Genomic DNA, 26,495 nt, shown 5'->3' on the forward strand with positions numbered 1-26,495 from the left:
TCAAACTAAATATAATGTGAAAAAAAACATAAATATAAAAATCAACACAGTAGAATTTTGAAAACTGATATCTAAAATTATATTTCCTAGTCTCAAATATATATGTTTTTATTTGTTTTTTCATATTAGTTGTTGAAAAAATTTTACAAAAAAATTTTCAGTTTTATCTTTATTTAATTCATTGAAAAATAACTGCACATCTGTTGTCTGAGGTCTTACAAGCTCTTAAAATTTGTTTGGTCAATTTTTTGGAAAGGGTTTGTAAGTTATTTTAAAAAATGTTTGTTTACCCGATTGTATAATATATCAAGCAGGTTAATTTCAAGTCTTATAATTAATAAAATAATTGTAATATTATTATCATAACATTACTATTATTAATATGAGTAGGTCTCTTGTGAGACGGTCTCACGAATCTTTATTTGTGAGACGGGTCAACCCTGCTGATATTCACAATAAAAAGTAATACTGATCTTGACATAAAAAGTAATACTTTTTCATGAATGACCCAAATAAGAGATCTGTTACACAAATACGACCCGTGAGGCTGTCTCACACAAGTTTTTGCATATTAATATATAATTATAATATAAATATTATAATTAATTTCCTTTCTATTAGTGATTAATAATACCTATGTAATATTAATAATAATACTAGTAAATAATATTTTTGGTTAATATTAATATATTTATAATTGTAATTATAAATACTTAATAGTGAAATCTTATTATTATAAATAAGAAGAAGAATAATAATAATAAATATAATATCATTATTATAATCGTCATCATTATTTTAACTATAAATATTATTTTTAATATATCACAGGTTAATATTAATATCATATTATTTTGATAGTGTTATACAATTTTTGTAATGATTATATATACAAATCTTATAATATCAAAACACATCAAAATCTTTGAAATTCATTATCATATTTTATCCAAAGACTAACAATTTATTTTAAAATAACACTTTACAACTTATAAACTCCTAAAACAAATTATAAAATATGAATTATTAGTTATAAATTGTTTTTAATATGTTTAGGCAAACACCGTATTAATTAATCGAGGTATATTAGTAAAAAGAAGAAGAAAAAACAACGTAAAATTAAAATTTAACATATTTACAAAATAAGAAAGTGATATTTTATCGATGCAATAATTGTATCACTTTGAGTATGCTCGGATCATAATGTTTGGAATTGTTACATAATTTAAAAGATTGAGGGTATATCGTTATTATTAATTATAGTTTTTGATAAAACAACAAACAATATATTTTATATATAACTTGTTTATAATAATTAAATAATATTCACTGTATTGACTCAAATTAATATGACTTCATTAAAAAATAAGAATAGAATATCAAAAATATGGAATTAATTTTTAAAAAACAAATAACAATATAATCATGTTTTATTAAATTACTTTAATAATGATTATAATTTATTTTAAATAATTTATTTATGATATTTACGGTATATATCTCATTAATTTATCGAATTATTAGTTTAACAATCTGTCCAAGTCGAGATTCAGGAAAAAAATATTAATCCGATATGTTTTTAATTTATCGATTATTAATTTATAGATGAGTTGGTGTATTTCTTAAAGTTGAAACCAATATTATTATTTTTTTAAAAAAAAGATAAAAACAATATTTAATTCGAACAAGAAATCTTACATAGATAGTAACTAACTAAGCAATAATCTCGTCAATCCCACACTCCCGAAATTTGATATCTGCCTTGGAATCATCTAGCCCTACGATATCACAGCACTCGCTTCTATCCACCTGTGCAGGAAAATTAAATGAATAACAAATACTTGCATGAACATAATTACGTCGAATGATAAAATCACATGCATATGTATGTATATGCACAAGTATACGTACCCGAAGACGTTTTTTTGCTGGCGAAAACACTTGGATCTTAAATATATAATCCGCAGAATGATTCCCAGTTGACGAACAAGCCGGCAATCCACGAGGCGTGGCTCGCAGATAATTCGTAATAAATTCATCACCCGAGAAACTCCTATAAATGGACTCAAAGAAGAAAACATGAGGAGCTACACAAGGATCACTCGATCTTGGCCGTGTGTTGAACATGAAAAATGGGGGCTTGGGACCTTTGGCTGATGGACGAAACGTCTCGATTGGTAGTTGAAGGTAGCTTCGAGGGAAAATTCTTTCATAGATATGTGCCGAGTAGCCCCAAGAAACGGAGATAGACCAGTTGCTCCGGCGGTGGTAGCATATGGTTTGCTGCAGCAAGCGGGATTGGTCCGCATCAGCTGCCTTCATGAGGTGGTGCGTGGATTCGAACCGATCCTTGGACGGGAAGATGGGATCCATTGCATCAAAGTGGTGGAAGATCATTACTGGTGCTTTTGGGTGTGCTGACAGATATCCGGAGAAGTCGCCCCGTAAATCCACCTGCAATCAAAAGTAGACTCGAGAATGTCGTCGGATATTTGAAACCATAAAAATTGCATATTCAATAGAGATTAATTAATACCATAGTGTTTTTTAGATAACTAATTGGAAACTTGGAACTAAATGCATGTACCTGATGCATCCCTTTATGAGGAGTGAGATTGACTCCAATATCAGCAATACAAGTCATCGTTATCAAATCAGCTGAGCTACTCCCTGCGTACCTAATCAAACACCCATCCATGTCTCTAACCAAAGCTCTGGCCAAAGGAAAACTCAGCACAATCCCACCACCTCCAAAAGCCTGATCAAACGAGAACCAATAATTCGCCACAACACTTTCTGAATGCCACCCAAGATAATAATACTTCGTATGATCATATCCTGCTAGAACATCAACTATATTATCCACAAAAAAGATTGAATCGTCGTCTCCCATCACAATCCACCTCATGTTCTCGTGTTCCTCCCTGAAAAGCTCAAGAATCCCATGTACCATCCTAGGCATGAGCTCAAAACGAGGTTTCGTGTATCGAAATAGTTCAGAGAGGTTATCGACTATTCGGTAAGGTGGGGAAGTTTGAGGCCATGGGAGAATATTAGGGGTCGGGGGCCTGTCTAAATAGACGTAGCCTCTTGTCTTGTTCGGTCTCCACCAAGAATCTATGTATCCTCTTCTGTGAGGCCATGTTTTCAAGGATCCCATTACCCCGAAAACTACGTGGCTGAGATTTGTCGGAGAGTAGTGCTGCTCGTTCGAGGTTGTGGAAAGGGGTGAAGAAGGTGATGCCCATTTGATCAAGAAGAGATGAGGGTTTTGTGTGTTGAAAAGAGAAATGAGGATTAGATAAAGAATCAGGAGGGAAACCAGTAGGGTTTTGGTGATGGTGAATAAATCACTGCTTAACGTCGGAGATGCCATTGATGATATTTGAATTGTCGTGAATCAATGAGATTGGAATTTGGATGTAAATATATTTTAATGTGAATGGAAGTTGCCTTGCTTAATTTCTGAATTGATAATTCGTGTGACGCATCACATGCTGTTCATTTTCTTTCCCCATAAACTGAGACTTTTCATGCAGCAAGTTCGATTTAACTTGTTTTAAAGTCTTCTCGTGCAAGAAACATGATTTTCGTACTTGGAATGGCAAAACTAATATCATCTTAGACGTATATAAGCAGCTCAAAAAAATCTTCAAATGAAGCGATTAAAAGTAGGAAAACATAAATTTTATCTTTTTTCAACTAAGGGATACAATCGCGCCCCTTAACATGGAAGCTTTAACCAACTGCAAATGCAATATTATGTATAAAACCAGAGAAGCTGTTGATTCCATTGAGTGACAAAGAATCACTAGTATATATACTGCTCACGTGAAACAAATAATTAAAGTGTAAAGATACGCAATCTCCAAACAGCACAGAATTGTTCGTGAATTACTAAGTCATGACTTCTCGAGTATCATAATATCATTAACTAAGGAAAGCAGAAAAACTGTCAAAATGCATGTAGAAGATGAGTGCATTCCAAGCACAAGAATTGTACACGTGAACCTTAATTACTCAGGTCGAGAGTTGATGAATCATTGCCAAGAAGCATCCCAATTGTATGTTTTAAGCAAGGAATGGTCCTTTATGTGGTTTTTATGAAGACCAAATGCATTTGAGGCAAGTAAGAAATCTGGCCTCGACAAAATCAAGTCGCTTGTTCTCTGTCGGTAGGAATCGCGTGACATTGACCCCAGGTAGGACGCTTCTATATCTTTGTATCCTTCAAATAAAAGAGCAACTGTTTTAGCACAGCTTAAAACCAAAATCTTTAAAAAGAAGAGAAATCGAAATGAAAACAGAAAGTTTCCACAAGGAAATAAAAACTAAGGTGAAGCAACAGAAGTCAATTTAAAAATAAAGCATTGAGACCTGGCACGACCTCGATAGATTCCAATTCATCCCATGAACTCCCATTGATGGGGGTACTTTCAGTGAACACCGCAGGAGAAGAATGGCCTAAAGGAGAAACAGAATCACCATATGGTTTCCATCCCATCTTTTGGAGATCCTGAGATGAAGCATCCACTATATAATCGTCCATGCCAGAAGAATCTGAAGTCTGCTGGTGGTTGTTCTTCTTTGAGATTTTCATAGCCCGTGATTCATACAGTACTGCATCCAGAAGACCACTGTTTCGCGGTGACAGATTACATGCCGGAGTGCATGATTCATTTGGAGGAGTTTGAATTAACGTGTCAACAGACTCAAGGGAAGGCAATGGGGTAGAGGGTGAGCTCCAACTACCCATTTCAGTTTGGAGTGAAGGGAGCTCCAGCTTCGTTGCCCAAGCAGGCTCTGAAGAAGAAGAAGGTTTGCCATTTAATATGGCATGGCTGCCAAGAAGTGCACTTGCGGATGATCCATTATAAGAATTTGAATTGTAATCATATGCAGAGGAGAATTGAAAAGAATGGGCAGTTGGCAAATAACCATCATAGTGATGTTGACTAACGTCTGGGGTGATGTTACTAACAACGGGTTTTAAACCATGAAGCAAACATTCGGACCCTTGAGGATGTTTGGATTGATGAGACGATGAGAAACAAGACTCGTTTGGGAAAGAAAAGTATCGATCTTGTGCTAGCTGGCTGTCAACAGAATACACCTGCTGATTGAGGTCAAAACCATTGCATTCTGGAATCTCCAAGTTGTTAAATGGCAATAAGTCAAAATACGGTGCTTCCATAGACGAGAATGTATTTCTATCATCATTTTGTTGGTTCTCATTAAATGATTGCATATGCAAATCAGGTGGATAGATTGGTAACCCGGCTCGTTGCCTTCTTTTGATTCTTGTGTTCCAGTAGTTCTTGATCTCATTATCTGTGCGTCCAGGTAACTAAACAGAAAAAGAATACGACAAGAGACGAATGAGAACAAGAAAATCAGTAAAATAGCACCGAAGCTCTTCAAAAATAATGGAGCCATCATACTCTACTCATTTAAGGGTAAACATTAGCATATCTATTGTTCACATATAAAGGTAGAGTATCTGTATGACTAGAATCAAAATACCATAGATAAATGGATAACAGGGCAACGTCACACTATAGCTCATCCAGAAGCACCGATTTTAATATACTTCGCTCATTTAATGTAAACCATTAGCATATATGCCACATCACACGTAGAGAGTAAAATATCTACGTGAGTAGAACAAAAAGACCATGCATGAATAGATAACAGGGTGCCATAACATGAACAGACCTCAAATTAACATAGCAGCTCCTTTCTATGTCCTTGACACTAAAATAATTAAGTAGAAGTATATGAAATACTACAAGTGATAAGTAAGACATCCAATCAGCAACAGATAGACCACCGGTAAATATTTCGTACTAAGTGAAAACATTACAGAGAACTAATGCATACCTCAGCCGCCATTTTAGCCCACTTATTTCCCATTTTGGCATGAAGTTCAATTATAAGGTTCTCTTCCTCTAAAGTAAATGCACCTTTTTTCAAATCAGGCCTAAGGTGATTTGCCCACCTCAAACGACAACTTTTTCCACAGCGGGCAAGCCCCACATGTCTTTGAATTGCATTCCAGTTCCCCTCTCCGTGCTTGGTAACATATTCAACCAAAATTGCGTCCTCAGCAGTAGTCCAGGGACCTTTTTTCAGTGAAACATTTCCTCCCACGTTTCCTCCATCATTTGCATCCTCTAATGGTGAATCTTCACCATTCATTGGCATCATGTCCTCACTGTCACTTGTCATACTAATCACCAAATGTGTAGGGAAAATATCAATAATAGTACGCAAGGCAGCAATTCATAAAGAAAGCTCAAATTCTTACAGATAACATGATGCAACTGTTATAAACACGCTGGGGAAAATAACAAAATCAAACAAGATTATATTAAAGACCATGAGAAAACTTTACTCCAGTAAAATGTAACACAGGCAAACATGTTAACAAGATACGATGATAGAAAGCAACAATTTCTAGTTATTTGACAGTATATAATGTACCAAGATATGTAGTAAACTCATAAAAATAGCTAATGCATCACTCTTTAAATAATTAAGTCTAAAGAAGGGGGGAAAACACTAGTTTTCATGGATCATCATCCAAACTAATCCTTGGAAGTCAAACTCACTATAATGTGGTGTCAAATGAAAGGTGCTACCGGAATCAGAACAGATGCACCAGCCATAGAAACTTATCCCCGCAAACAGGGTAGGTAACAAAAAATCAAAGCATATTTTGTGTGTGAGACTACCAGTACATACAGCACGAATGCGATTTAACTAGATAAATAAAAAAAAACCATCACTTTTAATCCTCAATTACACAGCATTACATAAATTTCACCAAGAATGATGCTTTACTGCTGAACAGCACCGTAACCATAAAACACGCACAATAATTTTGCAAAATAACTTGTACTCTTAAGAATATTAGAGATCACGTTTACAGTTAATTAGTTAGAACAGTTAGCTAGTTAGGTAACAAATTAAATTACATGCTCTTGTAATCATAAAACATAAAAAGAAAAACCCAGTATTTTATTTATTTTTCTCGGAGTTGATGAATGAATAATTTTCTTCTATATTGATATTCTCCTTAATAAAGAAAACAATAGCCTCCACCCTGTACAGTAAAATTGCATTCCAAAAGACGAAGTCTCTCGACAAAACAAGGATCATCTACCAAAATGACATCGAAAGATGAAGGAAAAAGATTGGACTACTCAAAATAAGCATATTAATACAGATCAGCCATGCCCAAGATCTATCTCAGAAAAGTACAAATCAGTTCGAGAAATTGTTCAACTGCGGTAAATAAACAGACCAATACGCACAACAAAAAGTATAATGTATTCAAAGCATGCAAGACTGATTACGGAAATCGAAAGAAGCAACAGCACGTAGATAACAATAACAAGTCTCGTTCATGTTCGTCACCTTGATAGCAGAACTCTGTTGAAGGAAATGCAACGCGCTTCCTGGCGACGAAATCCGGGAGTACAGGTTTTCAAAAATAATTTCTTAAATCAGGGGGGAAAAAAGTACAAAAGAAGATAAATGTCTCAAACCTAAATCTGAGCCTGAATTAACTCTCTCTCACACACACACAAAGAGCTGAAAAATCTAGAAGGGCAAACAAATCAGAAGGATGTGAGAAAACAAAAACATCTTCGATCAATCTTTCTCGGTTCTTGATTTAGACAACCCATAACGAAAACAAAATAAACTTATTAAAAAATATAGTCACTGATACTTAAACAAGCCAGTCAATCGGAAACAAAACCAAACTAGAAGATCACAAGGCGAAAGAAGAGAGAGAAGAAGATTCGAGCATTAATCAAGAACCCAGTTGTAGATTCATCAGCAAAATCCAAAAAAACACACAGAAACTCAACAAATTCCAGCTTGATCCGCCATTAGTGCATTGTTCCTGCTCTCTCCAGGTAACCTCGCGTGCCGTGTGTGAGAGGGAAAAGAAGAAAGCGAAAGCCAGCTCTCTGAAAACTCGGAAACTTATACGAAGGCACGCAGAATATAGTCCGAGGAGAGTGGGAAGCTGGAGATTTAATTCTAATTTGCATTTATCTAAGATTAGATATTTAATACACACAATTAATGAATTATTATTTAGTAGGCAATTATTGTTAAATTCCATACAAAACTATATTATTTGCCATTTTTTTAGCCAATTTTATTCGTCGTTTTGGGTTCGGTCGACCCTGCCCGCAGTGTCCGCAGGGGTCGATCCAACGGCTCGGATTTTTTCGAGCCAATTTTTTTTTTTTTTAAGGGAGGTGGGCCCGGATCACTCATGTGCAGGCAGTGCCTGCACGGGTAGGTTGAAACAAACCGTCGTTTTGTATGTATAATATTTTTATTTTATGTTATATATCAATTTCGTAAGATAGATTTCTTATCTGATATAACTTACGAAAAATTCAAAAATATTATTTTATATTTTAAATATAAATCGAATCGACTCGAAATTGGGAGAGGGGCCTTGTTTTTTCAAGAAATTGTCTTCCTATGTTAATGCATGTACGTAGGCTTGTAAATTTTTGATGTACCTTTTACCCACGTACTTGTAGTCTAATTCTACTACGGGGGGCCGTCCAACTGAACTAACTATCAGTCAAGTACTTCAATTATTTACTTTATTGTCTTTTTTATTTTTAATTTATTTTCTAAATTTTATTTTATATTGTTCATTTAAAAAATGAATGATTGGATCGACTTACTTTTCAAGAGATCGATATAATGTCAAAAAGAATGCAAGAGATTACTTACAATTGTATCCCGACTCACACTCTTCTCTTTCCTAGAACGGTTATGCATCCCAAAATCGATCCAAATCAAACACATTCAACTATTCATGTATGTTCTTAATTTATATGTCATCTTTAAAATATAGATATTTGTGTAAGACGATCTCACGTGTAGTATTTTGTGAGACATGTCTCTTATTTGGATCATCCATGAAAAAATATTACTTTTTATGCTAAGAATATTACTTTTTATTGTTAATATCGTTAGGGTTGACGCGTCTCATATATAAAGATTCGTGAGACGGTCTCACAGGAAACCTACTCAAATTATGAAACATATTTTCAGGTTATACTTTTGAAGAATTTTATCTGATATTGTATCACTAACATTTATATTCAATTTTGAAAATCATATATTTTTTTATTCCGGTTTTGCATTATCATTCAAAGTGGATATATTCACTATAATCGTGGTGATTGGTTGGGCCCATGATATTCTAGTTTAGAACTCAATTTACATACAATGCAATGCCTATTTTGAACCTATTTATATCGATAATTGCTCCATATGTATCTTAACTTGAATGAATTGTGCCTGGTTCTTGGAAGTTAGCCAAATCTTTTTAATTAGTCTCAATTTTGCCAATATATTGCTTAATCTTGGATTATATGTACCTCATTAAAAGATAAATACGTTTGAGATTTCTGCTATATTATCTGATGAACGATTTTATTTTCCTATTGGTGTTATTTCACTATGTTCAGTATGTTTCATCGGCAACGGATAATCTTGGGTGGTTCTTTAAGATTGTGATTATTGAGGTTCTTGTTCGAAAATCCAAATTTTTTAAACCAAACTGATATTAGACAAAAACTTGTGTGAGACGATCTCACAGGTCGTATTTTATGAGACCAATATCTTATTTGGATCATCCATGAAAAAATATTACTTTTTATGCTAAGAGTATTTACTTTTTATGCTAAGAGTATTTACTTTTTATTGTAAATATCGGTAGGGTTAACCCGTCTCACATATAAAGATTCGTGAGACCGTCTCACAAGAGACATACTCCTGATATGATCATGTTAACGATGGGGTTAACCAATTAATTGTGATTGATACCTAAATTAAGTTTTTAAAAAAACCGAATTTGATTAAATTGATATTTGTTATTGATATAATTGTATCGTAATTGCTTTAAATTGTGATTGATACCTAAATTAAGTTAGTGAAACATCCTCATGCTCACAGGTTTTTTGTTTATAATTCTCAAACCGAATTTGATCTAATTGATACCAATTATTGCTATTTTTGGTACCAAAATTGTGGTTCATTTCAAACCAGTGACGATGTTATTTTATGTATTTATTGTAAGATCGAGTAATCAAGATGGAATTTTTAAGTGAAGGGAACAAATTAATAAGAACATAATATAATAAATTTGCACTAAAATTTATTTATAATTAATAGTACCAAAATCCTGGAGGTTTTGTACTCATTTTCAAGAATTGATACCCAAAAAACTAGGACAAAAACTTGTGTGAAACCGTCTCACGGGTCGTATTTGATGAGACGGATCTCTTATTTGTGTCATCAATGAAAAATATTACTTTTTATGCTAAGAGTATTACTTTTTATTGTGAATATCGGTAGGGTTGAACCGTCTCACAGATAAAGATTCGTGATATCGTCTCAGAAGAGACCTACTCAAAAACCAGACGATGCTATAATCTATATGAGTTTATCATTACCACTTTAATAAAAAAATCTTCATTAGTAGAACACATTAATAACTTCCACACAAATAATTAACAACTCAATTCAATTTTGATCATCCTAAAAATTAGGTACTCATTTTCCATGAAGAATTTGATTTCCAAATCCAACTTAGTATATTTACGTATTTAAATTAAATATATAAAGTGATTTATAAAGGCTTCAAAGCCTATTGGAAATTTGACATAAAAAAAGCAATTAGAAACTATATCATGAAATAAGTTTACACGATTAAGTTTGATTTCTTTTCACTGTGGCTAAAATTGAATTTTCAAAGCAAATTTGTTGAGAGCAAATAACCGTCCCTACTTGGAGAACGATCGACACGTGATGTTTAGATTGTTACACGATTTAAAATATTTGAGTTGCACTATTATCACAATCTATAGTTTTTTGTAAAACGACAAGCAGTCTGTTCTTATAAATGAAAGTATACGAATAGAAGAGATCGAACAATTGTGTAAGGGGAAAAAAATATGTCTGAAATATTTGATTTCAAAGTAAAAAAATAAGACCGAAGAGAAGAAGATGAAAGAGATAGTGCAAGGGTATTAAGGGGTTTCCAAATATTGAAAAGGTTAATTTGGTACATGTGCAGGGTATAGGGATCTGAAACAAATTAATACCATATGTCAGGGACTGAACACAAAGTTCAATTTTGATTTCTGGATTTTTTTGTAATTTACCTTTATTTAAATTAAAGTATTTGACAATCTATTGGGCCAAAACAAGGCCCACTTACGAGCTCTCGGCTGAATGAATCTGGAGCGCTTGAGTAAATCTCAATATTGGACTCATAATCATAAGGCCGTGTGCAGATCACTGTTTAGTCCACAAAAGCCCGATGAGCCCAAATCCGAGGGAAGGTAAAAGTTCTCTAAAGTTCATTTTTAAAATTTTGTATTATTAATAATAATGTTATTTATTCCTAATACCAATTTTATTATTTTAAAAAATTATTTTGAAAATAAATTAGATGGATTGTCATATTTTGATAAATTCCTTCATTTTGCTATTTTTTAATAATTATGTTGTTATAGCACAATGATTTTTTAATCATATAATTATAAAAAATTCAACAATAATATTAATCAATTAATTATCTTATTATCATCATCATTAATTATTTATTTAAAGATGAGTTCATGTTAAGCGCTTGCTATTAAGTAAAAAGCTATAATTCTTAGATAATCACAACTTTATCTCATTATATTTGTATAATTGCATAGTGCACCTACTTGAGTGTTATTGGGTCGTACTGTTAGACCATCGTTATCACACAATGGATTTTTAATCACAAATTATAAAAAAAAATCAACAACAACAACAATAATTACACATATAATAATTATTGTTATTATTATTATTATTATTATTATTATTATTTATTTCATTAAAGTTTTTGTCCTTATACTAATTGTTAGGATCAAGCGTTCACCGTAAGACTAAAAATTTCAGCTGTTAGCTAAGGTGTAACTTTATTTTCTTATACTTGTGGTAGCGCATAGTGCACATATTTGGGTGCTAATGTGTCAGACCGTTAGGCACATGAGTCCGGGATCACTCTTACCATTTCACTCTTTTAAGGTTCACCTTGTCAAATAGATCAAACAGTGCAACGTCAGCAACTTGATGCACAAAAACTTCTCAGGATGTCACTAATCTCAGTAGTACTATCACTGATGCATGCTTAACCCAATACTAACTAGTTTTTAATTTATTTGATGAAGCCTTATTTAAAATTACAATTACACTCTCATTATATAATTTTATAGATAACTTTTAATTTCCTAAAATATTTTTTTAATAAAAAAAATTCATTCATATTTTATCTATATTTTTTAAATCATAATATATATATATATATTTATTTATTTAAAATTTTTAGATAATATCCCACTTTTAATCAAAAAAAATATTAGAGGGATACCTGTTGATTGTAGGTACGTACATGGAGAAATTAATTATGTGTCGATAACGATTCATTTGATTGATTTTCTTCCTTCTATGAGTTTTTTTACTTAATTATTGATGTTACGTTAGTTTTCTTGATTTAATTATTTTAATAATTTTTGTCACTTTTTACAAAATTCCAAGATTGATCATTTGATTTGTGATCGGGTATAACTCGATTAATATTATGTTAATTTAACTAAATTAATAACGTGTTGTAAATTATTTGAGAAAAATATATTTAAGGATTGAGATCGAAAATGATAGTAACCTTATTTCATTATTTGGTTGAATTAAAGACAAATATTACAAAATACCTTAATATGATATTTTATTTTATTTTAATTTCTTAAATTATTATATTTAATTAATATCTCAATATATATCTCAAGCTTACACTGTTCTACAAGTTTCATTATAATCGTGTCGTAAATGTCATTTTTCTTCTGATCATTTTCCAATGAAAATGAACATTGCGTGAATGTAGATTCTATATGTTTTTTTGCAATATATATATATATATATATATATTAATAAAAAATGGTTGGTATGCAATTAGAATCCCTCGAGGGGGTCTTTGGCGAAAAGGTAGATAGATACCAAAGGTCCAAATATACATATGCTCCACATAATTGACCCACAAACCCGATCCACAACCACGCCTGGGTCGTTCTTATATGCTTTTCGATTCATGCCCTACGAAATTTCCCATTTTCGAAAGAAGTTGCTCATAAATCTGAATTTTTTGTTAGGTTTTCCTCAATTTCAATCACACCCTTACTACTGAGGTATTTTTATCTGAATCTTAGTGACACCTTAACTTTTCTGTTCCTTGCGCTTTAGGTTTTGTCAGATTTCTTTTTCGGTTTCTATAAATTTCCTATTTTTTCTCGAAAAATAGTTCCATTTTAGTTGAATACAACTGGGTTATCATTCTTTTATTTTCCCCCTTCTTTAAGCTGATAACTCTGTTTGATTGTTACTCTCGCGGATCTAGGGTTTGAATTGTTTGACTTGCTCTCTTGTTTTTGAGGGTGTGACTGAATTGGATTTTTCGTTAAATTTTTACGAGTATTTCTCCAATTTTGTTCCTGTTGTGCTGTCGGATTGTTTGTTTCTATCCTTGAGTAAGCAGTTCAGGGTTTGGTTCTAATAGTTCTATTTTGGGTTGACTATCCTATTATCAAATTTGGGAAAGGTATTTTATGGCATTTGAATGCCAGAAGAATACAGAAATTTTGTTGAAAGACACATCTACAAATTGCTCGGATAATCCAGTTGTAGAAAAAAGTGGCTCAGATCAATTGGTCGATATTAAAAAGAAAATTTTTGGATCATTCAACACTGAATACCCGGATGCTGTCTCAAAATCTAATACCAGAATTGAGACCCCTTTCCATGAAGCTTTGCTGTCTCATAGTTGTTCATTTTCTGATCTACCCCCAGCACTGATTTCTGAAATTCTGAATTATCTTGACCCCAAAGAACTTGGGATTGTGGCTTGTGTCAGCACATCTTTGTACAGGCTCGCATCCGATCACCAAGTGTGGAAGGATTTTTACTACGAGAGGTGGGGACATCTGATATCTGCTGTCAATTTAAGACCAGAATATTCAGATGAGAAATCATGGAAGGAACTCTTTGTGGAGAGAGAGTTCAGGAGCAAGACCTATATGGGACGCTACAGCATTGACACGCTGTATGGGCATGCTGAAGCTGTTAGGACTGTTTTTGTGTTGGTTTCTAAAAAACTCCTCTTTACCTCAGGATATGATCAGGTACTAAGAATGTGGGACATGGAAGAAGGCCTTTCAATTGCATCTTCTCGTCCTCTTGGTTGCACTATACGTGCGATTGCAGCTGATACTAGGCTTTTGATTGCTGGTGGTACGGATGGGTTCATACATGGTTGGAAGGTGGAAAATGGGAACCCTCACTTGTTTGATATTAGGTCACCTCAGAATCAAAATATGGAATTTCGAGTTTGGGAACATGAGGGGCCTATAACTTGTCTTGCTTTGGATTTAGTTAAGATGTACAGTGGTTCTTGGGACATGACTATACGCATATGGGATCGCTCTTCCTTAAAATGCGTAAAGGTCTTGATGCATAATGACTGGGTCTGGAGCCTTGCTCCTCATGATACTACAATTGGGAGCACTGCAGGTTCAAGTGTTTACATTTGGGACACTATAACTGGGTGCCAACTTACTGTCATTAATAACACTCATGTTGGTAATGCCTATTCTTTGGCACGAAGTCACACAGGGAATCTTTTGTTTACTGGAGGAGAAGACGGTTCTATACACATGTTTGAGATTTGCAGAAATGTCAAGTGCCGTACCCTAAAGGTTGCGACGTGGATTCCTCACACGGGGCCTGTGTATTCTCTTGCATTTGAGTTTCCTTGGCTTGTCTCGTGCTCCAGCGATGGTAAGATTTCACTTATTGATGTGAGGAAGTTGTTGAAGACAGATAGGAATTCCTTTTCTGGGAATACTTCCAAGGGTTACTGTGTGAACTTACATAATGTAGAAGCCCCGCAGAGAATGCTGCACGGGTTTAGGTGCAATCTATTCTCAGTAGGCATCGGTTCTGATCGTATTGTTTGTGGTGGTGAAGAAGGTGTCGTCAGGATATGGAACTTTTCACAAGCTCTGGAGATTGAGCAGAGGGTCCGGAGTTTGAAGGGTTTAAGGCTCGAAAACAGAATGAGACGCCGTAAGCTCCAAACTGAAATTGGTGGTAAAGGTAACAAAGGTGAGCAATGTTCCATCGCTGCAAAGAACAGTGATAAAAGTGGTTGGCATAGCAAGCGTAGAGTAAGCGGGAAGTTGAAAGCGTAGATGTAGATTGTAGTTTCTAATTGTTTCACTTTCACTTCCACTTCTTATCATTTTAGTATTATTCGGTCTCGTGTATGGCCTAATCCTGAACAGTCTTCATTGTTCACATGAAATTTAGATATCAAACAAAGATGGATCTTTCTTAAGATGTGATCATTATTCTATTCAGCATTTTTATTTTTTTGGCTATCACCTTTGTGCTCGTCTTTTGTCTCTTTGAACATGTGCAACTACATATCTCATCACAAAGTAAAACTAAAAATTACTCTCTTTCATAGGAAATCTTAGAACTACTTTTGAGAATATATACATTTACCAACTTTTGAGGTTATGAAATTCTCTGGTATTATGAGGTTCTTGCAATTGAAAAGATGGTTTATAGAATATATTATCTAAATACTTGAAATTAGTTTGATCTCGTAATCTCTATCACCCATCCACCGATATCGCAAAGGATACTCACAAATTGCTCGAGATTTGCTTAGCTATTTACTCATTGTGAGTCGAATATTAGTAAATTCAACATTATATAAAAAAAAGTACTCATAAAAGTTGATAAATATTGTCAAAAAGAACATTTAAACTTCTTAGAAAAAACTGAGTGTAAATTTTAAAAGACCTGAGCTTTGACGATATCAAAAACAAAATTGAGCCGTTTCAGGTCTAACTATCTATTTTATGTAATTAGAGGAATTTAGCCACTCGACAAGTCAGGTTGTTCATTGTTCTATCAGAAGTTCAAATTACAGACATCATAAGAAGATCATCTCTTGAATATGTTTCTAATACAATTTGGTCCTTCAATTTTAATCGGTCACAGATTAACAGATCAAATTGGATATAACCAACTCAAACTGGTCAAATATTATCAAATAAAATAACAAGCACGGTATCCTACAAAATCCCGATTAACATAAATGTTTATTAAAATTACAAGAGTCAATCAACTTTTCAGAAGTTAAAAAAGCTGAAGAGTCAAAAATAAAGGAACATTAAACGAGCATTTAATACAGTGTACGATGAAGAGAGATTGGCAATACCAATCTGCCGAGAGAAAGTTCAAATGATCGCTGATAATTTTTTTTATCGTTGGAACTCTTCGGATATACATTTACAGATTTCATAACAATGAAGAAATCAAAAAGTTTCAATATGCAATATACAAGATCTGGAGCACTCTTATTCTTTCTAAAATATAAGCTGCTCATCTTGCACACACTTATTTGTTCATATCAATTATCAAAGATCAACTCGTGTTATCACTATCAATTCTAGTAGTTAAAAGCTAAGTGTTGAAAAATATGCTATTTTTGGTGAAATAAGGGTTTTTAAAAAATCTGGAAATTGTTGTGTTGAATTCATACTAAATATTTCGACTTAGACAATATGATAAGTCTTAGTCGAAATGAGTTGGTAAGATAATTATATAAATCAAAGTAATTATTTACTAAAGTGAAAAATATGTGCCTATATACATTATCATTAAGTCTAGGTGTACCAATTTTCACATTCAAAATTATTGTAAGAGAATCCTAATCGTTCAAGAAAGAACAACTCTTCAGTCAGCTCAAAATTTTCAAACAAAAAGTTCATTCAACGTGCTTAGGATTGACTGATCGGATTTTAATGGATGAGGAATTCGCTGAGTAAAATGTAAAGGATTGAAACTGGGATTTCTTTATTTGAATTTTTTATGCTCGATAATTACTTTATGCGAAGTTCGATTGATGGGGTTTGTGGTGGAATATGTGCAAAGTTTATGGCCCTTCTCTGCGTTTGTATTCAGTGACTTGAGAGCATCAGATAGGAATAGTTAGGAAGTTGCGGGTCCCGGAAACCACGAAGAATTTTGTTTGTGCGATTCCCGAGCCTGAATCTCAGGCTGTGATATATGTTCTGTCGGTTCAGAACTTGTCTGAGAGGTCAGCTTTGGATGCTGAGTGTCTGATTAAAGAGATTAAACCTGACGCCGTTGTTGTTCAAGTAGGGCATTTGAATTGTTTAGGTGGTAATGGATTTCCGAATGGTGGGACTGAGTCAATGAAGAAGAGTAGTAGTGGTGTTGGTGAGAATGGTGTGATCATTGATGAATGCAGTGTCCCAACATCGTCACTTGAGGTGTTAAGGAGATGTTTTGTGCATAATATTAACAAAGAAAAGTACGAGGACATGGCAGGGAGTGTGGTGTTGAGGGAAATCTTCGGGGTGAGTTTTAACCAACATTTTGAAGGCGGCCGATGAAGTTGGTTCTTCATTTTTCATACTTGAGTCACCTTTTGTAAGATGCAGCGTAGGTGGAGTTGGTGAGTGGGATTTGGACACGGAGAATGAGGTTGCAAAGTCCTAAATTCATTCTGTCTACAAACAAGTAACTTGGTTCCTGGAAGAATGGCAAGTTCGGTTGCCTCGGCGAATTCAAGGGCGATTTGTGTTATGGATGATGTCCATTCTCAAATAGTAAAGTCAATATCATCACAGTTGGTTCGTTTAAGTCCAGTTTCAATTATTGGTGGTGAAGTTGTTCAGCCTTTAGTAGATTATGATGTCCCAGCATTCGCAAAATCGGTCTATCCTTTGCTTGTCGATTTGCATGATATATTTGTTGAAATTCCATCAATAACCCGAAGATATTATAGATTAGCTTGTGAGTTGTTCAGCCTTGCTCTGATACTTGAGTTCGGTAACTTTCTGTAAATAACCCGAAGATATTATAGATTAGCTTGTGAGTTTCCTTAAATATTTCTGTTAATTCCATAAGAAATGGAATTTATAAATCATTTTCTTTTTCAGTCTTTCTTCGCAGAAAGTAATAAAAGAAGGGTTCTAAGCCAAGACAAAAATTCGTGTGAGACGGTCTCACGGGTCGTATCTTGTGAGACGGTCTCACGGGTCGTATCTTATTTTTGTCATCCATAAAAAAATATTATTTTTTATGCTAAAAATATTATTTTTTATTGTGAATATCGATAGGGTTGACTCGTCTGATAAAGATTTGTGAAACCGTCTCACAAGAGACCTACTGGTATACCAAATGTTCTGCAGTTTCTAATGCAGTTGGTTCTGAGGACTCTGTATTTCCGGTTTAGTTACCGTTGGGTCCAGTGGATGAAAGATGTATTATAATTTTATACCCATCCAATGTTCATCTATTTTTTGGAATCAACCCAGATTCATAACACGGTCAGTGATAAGTCCATGTTTGTGTGGCACATGTAATATCTCTTGTCCTCCTAAAATAAAAACTAAACAAAAATAGTCCTACAAATTAGAATCATAACAAATGACATACATATATTTTATGTGTATCTCATGTATCGTTATCATTCAAATTTCTTATTATAATGATCACGACCCTTCATTTGGCTCATCATGTCAACCAAATGATATTTTAGAGACGATGATCATGTAAATTATACTATATTTTTTGTATGAAAAACTAAAAATAGAATATTCGTCTCACAGAATTGATCTGTCAGACCATCTCACGTGAATTTCTGTAATATATCTATCTCAGAGGAAGTTTATGATATTACACGATCAGAATAAACTTTTTTTTTAGTTGAATTACTTATTTAAGTCCTATATTCAGCGAGAGAAAATGGATTTAAAATCAAATTTTTAGTTCTTCTATTGCATTTTAGTTACTTCTTTGTAGTTTGATTACTGAATAGCAGAAATAATGTGTTGGCATGTAAAATAATTCTAAATTGTATAATGACAAAGCAAATAAATTCGTCGGGATAACAAATAAATGCACCAGATTTTCTGGTCTCTGACTCATCACTTTGCAACAAATTGAAGCGTACGGAGAAATAAAAAGGCGCAGTTAATTATTACAAAAAAATAAACGTTAGACAGATGTTTGTCTTTTTTGTTTTTACTTTCCTAAATGTAGTAAATCTGAGGCTGAAAATCTGATAAATTTGAAGATCTAAAAGACGATATATACTAACTGAACTTTTAGATTACTTTAACTCCTTTTTAAATGCCATGGGCAGGAACTAAGCATGAACTGACTCGTATTTATAATAAAGTAGGTTTTTTGGGAGACGGTCTCACGAATCTTTATCATTGAGAGACGAGTCAACCCTATCGATATTCACAATAAAAAGTAATAATATTACATAAAAAGTAATATTTTTTTTATGGATGACCTAAATAAGATATTTGTCTCACAAAATACGATTCGTAAGATCGTCTCACATAAGTTTTTGACTTTATAATAAATTTACATATATAATAATTTAACGGTCCAGCGTTTGGGGTAGCTCTATCCCCTGTAATACCAGAATGAACTCAACCATGGACTAACTTACTTATATCCATACATTTGGGGAGTTCGTTCATGCAACAAAAAAATATATTTTTCTTCTTGCTATGAGAAAATATAGGTGAAAATCTCTCATTTTTGCTGCAAGAGCACAGCAAAATCAAGAACCATCTTGACAAAAACTTAACCAAACAAATCAAGATTCAATTTTTAATATTTGATACCCCGAAAAACTAGACAAATTCCATTACTTTTGCAAAGTCGTCGATGGCCCGCAGTCCACGCTGCTGTCTTTTCTAATGTTAAAGGTATTCCTATCTTTTCATCGTTTGCATGCACAGCTAGGTGCAGATTCACTGTCACTCACACAAAGCGCAATCGTGCTTTATATATATATTTGTGTGCATGATTCCTTCTTTATTTTATGTATATTTCTGCAGTGAAATTAATAACTTCTCCTCCTTACCAATTTGATTCAGAAATCGGTAAAATGTATTGTTTTTTTATCCAGTTAAGGTTGAGATACAACTGAAATATTGCGGCCAAGAAATATGTTTGACCCTAGTTTGTGCAATCCTTTGGTTTACTTACTTGTCCTTTAATTTATGGGCTTTTTGTTTTAATGCTCAGCGTTAGTCTTTACTCTCATGACATTGGTTTCATTGTGGTTTAAGATGTGTTGACTTCGCCTTGTTTTTCTCCTAGGAATTGAATTTCATGTCTTGTTTGAATTTTGTTGTGTTAATGGATTCCTGCTGCAATTTGGCTAGGAAGGTCGAGCTGGCCGGAACTGAAGGGGGGACGATTTAATATTTTTGAGAGGCAAAAAATGTATTTCGAAAAAGCACACACATAATTAAATATAGAGAAAACAACAATGGGAATGGGTGAGTCCCCTGGCTAGATCTCCTCTGTTCCTGGATAGATTTCCTTTTCTACTTGAATTTAAGTTCAATACTTTTGTGTTTGAATCTCTCGTTGTTAACCATATGTTCTTGGTTCAAATGATGAAAAGGGCATAAGTATCAAGAATTGTAATTTTCAAATGGCAGTATACGGTTTTCGATCTTGGGAGAATTGTAATTTTCAAATGGCAGTATACGATTTTCGATCTTGAGAAGGATGCTTACGGAAACTGCAGATGTTTCTTGTAGCTTAAGTTTATCTTAATTCAATTGGGTAGTGTTATTTTAATTTGACCCATAGTTTAGTGATATGGATCTGATTTTAGATTTCCCTTGTTAAACTTCTGCTACATGGTCCAGGACATGCTAATGTAAGCTTGAAACTTGTATACTAATGGGAGCCTCAAGCTCCAGATTAGAAGAAGACAAAGGCCTGCAGCTATGTCGTGCACGAAAGAAATTTATCAAACAAGCACTTAACGGCAGGTGTTCTGTAGCAGCAACTCATATTGCTTATATAGAAGAACTTAAAATCTTGGGTGTTGCTTTAAGGAGATTTGTGGAACTTGTTGCGCCAGTTGAATCTTTCGCCTATCCTTCGAGAAGTGGGAATCCTGAGCCATCACAAACTGATGCAGCTGCGAAAATTCTTACACCTCGAGTGTGGAGTAAATTCAGTACGTCATTTTCCAAGAAAGTTGAAGAAAAGCCTCCTGCGGCTGTTTCGGTTACAGTTACTTCACGTTCCCCTGATACACCTGAAACGTCTTTTGAAACTCCTCCATGGGATTTTTTTGCCATTTTTAATCCGGTTGACAATCACTTTTTATCTCAAGAAGGGTGGGGAATTGATCAGAGTTCAGATTATTCTGATTGTGTAAAAGAAAAATGTCCTCCTCCTCAAATAGAAGAGTCTCAAGAATCAGAAGATGAATTTGATGAACCCTCTTCGGCTACACTTGTTCGGAGTTTCAAAAACATAAACAGGGAAATAATAAATTATGTCCATCATGATTCACTCCATATGGGACCAGAAGTACCAACAATTAAGTTACCGAGTTTTGATGTGAACAAGGCCAAAGAATTCAACGTCAATGAGGATTCAACCACTCCATCATCAGAAAGTATTACATTAGAAACCAAGTTTGTGAATGGAAAGAATAACAACTCTCCTGATCTATCACAATATAAGCAGACACCTTCAAGATTTGACCATTTGAATGATGTGAAAACAACACCTGTCAAAAGTGAAGTTGATGGCAAGATTGTACCCGGGGACATCTTTTCTAGCATAAAAAATATCGAACAACTTTTCTTTGTGGCATCTGAATCTGGTAAAGAAGTTCCCCGAATGCTTGAAGCGCATAAATTTCATTTCCGTCCAGTCTTCCCTGCAAAAGCAAGTAAATATCCTTGTATCCCTCTTGCACATTTTCACATTCGCATGTTAGAGTGATAGTGTTATTTTAGGACAATAAGAAATATAGCAGCTTAATAATGAGATCTCGAAAGAGTTTTCGACAATGGAGAATCATATATGCTGATCTTTGAGATATACTTGAAGTATAGAGGACCATTAGTTCTTCAACTTTCTTAATGATTTTATCGATGATACGATGGTGAAATTCAATGAAAAATTCTAATGTTTTCCAGGTGGACCGGTTGCCTTTCCAATAATAAAATCTTGTCTCTCTTGTGGGACTGAACCAAATGAGATTCAAGAAGGTAGTTTTGTCCAACTTCATCAATTCGTTGTAATTTTTCAGGCATACCAGAATTAGGAATCTTGTCATTGTCATTAACTTATGGAATCATTTTTCGGTTTTATTTCTTTTGTTCAGAGCCTCCTCAAAATTCCGTGAAGTACTTGACATGGCCCAGGACAGCATCATCTCATTATGCTTCATCGCAAAATCTTCTAGATGCAAACTCGTTTGATAATACCGCTGATCTTAGTAACGATCTTTTTGGCAACTTCTGTATGCTGTCTGGTAGTCATGCCTCAACCTTGGACAGGCTTTATGCATGGGAGAAGAAGCTTTATGATGAAGTAAAGGTATGCTTTTCCATCACCATCACAATGTCTATTTTTCGGTGTTATATCTTACTGAATAATTGCTGCTGCTGCTGCTGCTAAATCTCTTAGAGGATATTCCACCTTTTTCAGGCTGGACAGATGCTTAGAAGTAATTTTGATCGGAAGTGCAAGTTTCTACGACTGCAAGAATCACGAGGACATGGTACTGAGAAAGCCCGTTCTGTAGTCAAGGATCTACATTCAAGAATTCGAGTTTCTATTCACAGAACTAACTCTATCTCAATGAAAATCGAAGAAATTAGAGACGAGGAGCTTCAGCCCCAACTCGAGGAGTTAATCGAAGGGTGAACATTTGTCAATATTTTCATTGATAATTTATAAGCAAGAACTTCGTAAATAGTGAAAGTCGTCCCTCCTTACCTTGGGTAAAAGAATATGCAAGTTTAATTGTCATTGTCTCCAAATGTCAAGTATTGCTCCTCCCCCATGATTTTCAGTTCCATGTTTCACATATAAATTCAACACTACGCCTTTAGTCACCCAACTATCTGCTTTCTTGGTTCTGCCCCTACATAGGGAACTTGGGATGCAACAAAGATTGCTACCTTGTGGTTATCTTTATGGGATAAGGATCGAATCATGAGGCTTTAGTATTCTACAATTTTAAATATTTTAAGGGAAGGGAAAACAGTTATATTTTTTGGTAGAATATAAAGCATTCGAGCCTCAGATAACTAATTGTTCTTGTTACCGATGACAGACTGATTAGAATGTGGGAAACAATGCTGGAATGTCACAATCTTCAATTTCACATCGCAACAATAACGCATCGCCCTGGAAGCACAAAACCCACAGTTCACTCAGATTCACAAAGACAGATTACTATTAATCTGGAAAATGAACTGAATTATCTATCGTCCAGCTTCACAAAATGGTTAGGCGCGCAGAAGATATACATCGAAGCAATAGATAAGTGGCTCTTCAAATGTGTTTTGCTTCCACAGAATACTTCCAAGAGGAACAAGAGAATGAAACCTCCACCCATAAGAAACTGCGGCCCACCCATATACAAGATATCTGGCGCTTGGTTGGAGATGATTAATGAATTACCGTGTAAAGGAGTCGTTGATTCGATCAAAGAGTTAGCAGCAGAAGTTGCTCATTTCATACCCCATCAAGAAAAGAATAGTGAGAACAGTGCGACTCGCTCGTCGGATGCACCTGATGGTGATCATGGTATCAATATGTCGAGAGACAAAGTTTTCGAGGATCATGTGGCTGTGTTTGATCGATTTTGTACGAGGTTGGTGAGTTTTCTTGGCTGTTTGAACAGCTTTGCAGAGTGTTCGGTGAAGAAGTTTGCTGAACTCCAGAAGGCCATCCAGGAAGCCAAGAATAATCATGAAACACTTGAAGTCCCGACAGAAGGAGATTTCGTCTGATTTTAGACACTGATGGCTCGGCCACCCCCCCACCCCCCCCACCACCCCCCCCACCCCCGGGAAGGAGGCCTTCTTCGCCTTCCACCTAAGCTGCACAGGAAAGGCCCAAACCCAATCCCGGGGAACAGTGAGAGCTAAGGATGCAAAAATAAGTGATAAATAATGCCTATATGTAAAATGGTTGGTTTGTTAATTGTAAATTATGAGGCGCATAAATAAAACTGCAGGACAGGACAGCTTCCCAATAATGGGATTGGATTTTAAATGGAAGTGCTCAATATACGTCAATGACTTCATATGTGTTAGCTAAATAGGTTGATTCAAGAGCTAGAGGCGTTACAACGGGTCATGAGTGCAAACAAGTTAGGACGAACTTTTCGAGATGGTTGAATTTAAACTTGAGTAGGTCTCTTGTGAGACGGTCTCATGAATTTTTATCTGTGAGACGAGTGAAACCTACCGATATTCACAATAAAAAGTAATATTTTTTCATGGATAATCCAAATAAGAGATCTGTCTCACAAAATATGACCCGTGAGACCGTCTCACACAAATTTTTGTTTTTAAATTTATCGAATTTGAGCCTGTCTTGGAAAAGTCGATCCAGGAGTAGTGGGAATAATATTTTTGAATATTAATCCAACCAAAATTTATGTAACAAAATCAAACCAATAGTATTTCATCGTATGTATTTATTCAAATCACATGAACAATGTAACGGAATATACCATCAAAATTAGCCACACAACAAATGTATGTTCACTGTAAGCAAATTATCTACCACAATCTCACACTATAGTCGCAGTTCGTAGACACGATTTTAGCTTTCTCATTTAATGTATTTGTCACTATGTCGCATTTCACCTTGACAGTAAATTTCCAGGTCTTGGCCAACCCCACCTTTAGCTTCACCGGCGCCTTCAATCTCACCACAAACGGCACCGTTCCTTGTTTCTGCTCGTTGCTTAACGCCGTTCTAACGGCGCCGCCTATAACGACGTTGGATCCGGTCAGGGTTACGTGGATCATCGTAGTATTCTTCTTCGGCTGATAAAAAACCGGCAAAACGCCGTCGCTGAACTTCACGTCGTTCAAGAATACGTTAACGGCGCTATCCTCCAAGTAATAAATCCCCACCTTCCCGTTGGGGTTCTCCGCTCTGATGGTGACGTTAAATCCCGGAGAAATAGGGGCGGGTGACGTCAGGTTCATCCCCTCAATGGCGGTGTTCGTCACCGTGTATTTAGGAGATTTGAAACGGAAAACGAGGTAGAGCACTCCGGCTGAGACAGCTGCTACTATGACCAGGAAGAAAAGGAGGCAGAAAGTGAAGCAGCAGCAACGGCGGCAGCAGCTCTTGCGGCTTTTGCGCCGGGTGAGGGCTTCGAATTTTTTGGCATTCTCCGGCGGCGGATATCGGAAGATTTGTTCCCTGGGGAGCTGAAACACGTAAGTCGCCGGTGGAAGAGGGACCGGTTTCGACGGCGGAGGGTTCGGTGGCTTTGGGTGCTCACCGGATTGCTTGGGTGAAGTATCGGCGGATGAAGACGAAGGGGGCGGATCGGAGGTGGTGGGATGAACACGCTGATCAGCCATACTGAATCATGCACTAAAATCAGATGATTTATTCATAAAAATTCAAGAAACCGAAGCTTTTTTATATGAATAATGGAGATTGAATACGTAGGCAGTGTGGATATATGTTGTGTGCGGGAGTGAAATAATTCGAAGAGAATTGTGTACGCTTGCGTGTAATGACGCGTGAGACATAAGCCGCGTTAAACACAGTTGTTACACACTCCTCTTAAATTTTAAATTCCAGCGTACATCACACATACATACTAACGCATATATTTCATGTATTTTCTTTCTCGCTGACGTTTCAAATATATACGTTTGTTTGTTTTTCATGTACGTATTCGAGATATTTCTAAAACATAATTAATAAGAATATATTAGAAAATTAATCATAATTAAATATTATTAAATGTATAAATAAGACTATGTATATGAGAAAATTGAAAAATGGAATGTATTTATATATTTGAGACAAATAAGTATATTGTATAAATAATATTTAACACCTGCACAAATATTTCATGTGTTTAATATTAGAGTAGGTTTTTTGTGAGACGGTCTCACAAATCTTTATCTGTGAGACATGTCAAACCATTGATATTCACAATAAAAAAGAATACTCTTAGCATAAAAAATAATACTTTTTCATGGATGACCCAAATAAGATATCTGTATCACAAAATACGACCTGTGAGATCGTCTCACACAAGTTTTGCCTTAATATTATACCAATATGATATGATATAGATTATGTGTTGTTTTTGCATAATATATTTTTATTTTTTTACATAATTATGTTAGTTTTATGATTTAAACTACACGGAATGAAATGCGCATATCAAATATTATGTTTGAGCAAAATTGAAAAATATTTTGGTGCGACATATCATATCAAAGCATATTATTCTAAGAGTTGGTTTAACGGGCAATGGTATTAAT

The 26,495-nt window shown here is 34.8% G+C and overlaps 5 protein-coding genes and 1 pseudogene across 12 annotated transcripts; 3 read left to right on the forward strand and 3 right to left on the reverse strand.

The window, feature by feature from the left end:
* Positions 1–1,644: 1,644 nt before the first annotated feature.
* On the reverse strand, positions 1,645–3,435 carry LOC142547738 (uncharacterized). The gene is made up of 3 exons (XM_075656172.1): positions 2,588–3,435; positions 1,912–2,454; positions 1,645–1,809 (listed from the first exon to the last, which is right to left on the reverse strand). The coding sequence occupies exons 1-3, from the start codon at positions 3,374–3,376 to the stop codon at positions 1,714–1,716; spliced, it is 1,428 nt and encodes a 475-aa protein (XP_075512287.1). The 5' UTR covers positions 3,377–3,435; the 3' UTR covers positions 1,645–1,713.
* A 583-nt stretch (positions 3,436–4,018) lies between these two features.
* Positions 4,019–8,045, reverse strand: LOC142547729 (transcription factor GAMYB-like). 2 transcript variants are annotated; one of them, XM_075656160.1, is made up of 4 exons: positions 7,420–8,045; positions 5,881–6,229; positions 4,388–5,347; positions 4,019–4,228 (listed from the first exon to the last, which is right to left on the reverse strand). In XM_075656160.1, exons 2-4 carry the CDS (start codon positions 6,226–6,228, stop codon positions 4,214–4,216), a joined length of 1,323 nt encoding a protein of 440 aa, XP_075512275.1. In that variant the 5' UTR covers position 6,229; positions 7,420–8,045; the 3' UTR covers positions 4,019–4,213. The 2 variants fall into 2 exon arrangements, with proteins under 2 accessions (XP_075512275.1, XP_075512265.1); XM_075656150.1 differs by having other exon boundaries at positions 4,378–5,347; positions 7,420–8,044.
* Positions 8,046–13,115: 5,070 nt separating this feature from the next.
* Positions 13,116–15,469, forward strand: LOC142547744 (F-box/WD-40 repeat-containing protein At5g21040-like). Its single transcript, XM_075656186.1, has one exon. It carries the CDS (start codon positions 13,683–13,685, stop codon positions 15,321–15,323), a length of 1,641 nt encoding a protein of 546 aa, XP_075512301.1. The 5' UTR covers positions 13,116–13,682; the 3' UTR covers positions 15,324–15,469.
* Positions 15,470–16,844: 1,375 nt separating this feature from the next.
* LOC142519448 (uncharacterized) lies at positions 16,845–18,133 on the forward strand (annotated as a pseudogene).
* A 1,564-nt stretch (positions 18,134–19,697) lies between these two features.
* Positions 19,698–24,024, forward strand: LOC142547753 (uncharacterized). 7 transcript variants are annotated; one of them, XM_075656238.1, is made up of 6 exons: positions 19,698–19,901; positions 20,859–21,901; positions 22,152–22,223; positions 22,340–22,554; positions 22,666–22,880; positions 23,297–24,024. In XM_075656238.1, exons 2-6 carry the CDS (start codon positions 20,893–20,895, stop codon positions 23,976–23,978), a joined length of 2,193 nt encoding a protein of 730 aa, XP_075512353.1. In that variant the 5' UTR covers positions 19,698–19,901; positions 20,859–20,892; the 3' UTR covers positions 23,979–24,024. The 7 variants fall into 7 exon arrangements, with proteins under 7 accessions (XP_075512353.1, XP_075512307.1, XP_075512314.1 ...); XM_075656192.1 differs by lacking the exon at positions 19,698–19,901 and adding an exon at positions 19,928–20,480 and having other exon boundaries at positions 20,609–21,901; XM_075656199.1 differs by lacking the exon at positions 19,698–19,901 and adding an exon at positions 19,928–20,480.
* Positions 24,025–24,627: 603 nt separating this feature from the next.
* LOC142547789 (NDR1/HIN1-like protein 13) lies at positions 24,628–25,720 on the reverse strand. Its single transcript, XM_075656249.1, has one exon. The coding sequence runs from the start codon at positions 25,572–25,574 to the stop codon at positions 24,756–24,758; it is 819 nt and encodes a 272-aa protein (XP_075512364.1). The 5' UTR covers positions 25,575–25,720; the 3' UTR covers positions 24,628–24,755.
* Between the last annotated feature and the right edge of the window lie 775 nt (positions 25,721–26,495).

The sequence above is a fragment of the Primulina tabacum genome, chromosome 1 (genome assembly GCF_025594145.1).
Source record: "Primulina tabacum isolate GXHZ01 chromosome 1, ASM2559414v2, whole genome shotgun sequence".
Taxonomy (NCBI): Eukaryota; Viridiplantae; Streptophyta; class Magnoliopsida; order Lamiales; family Gesneriaceae; genus Primulina; species Primulina tabacum.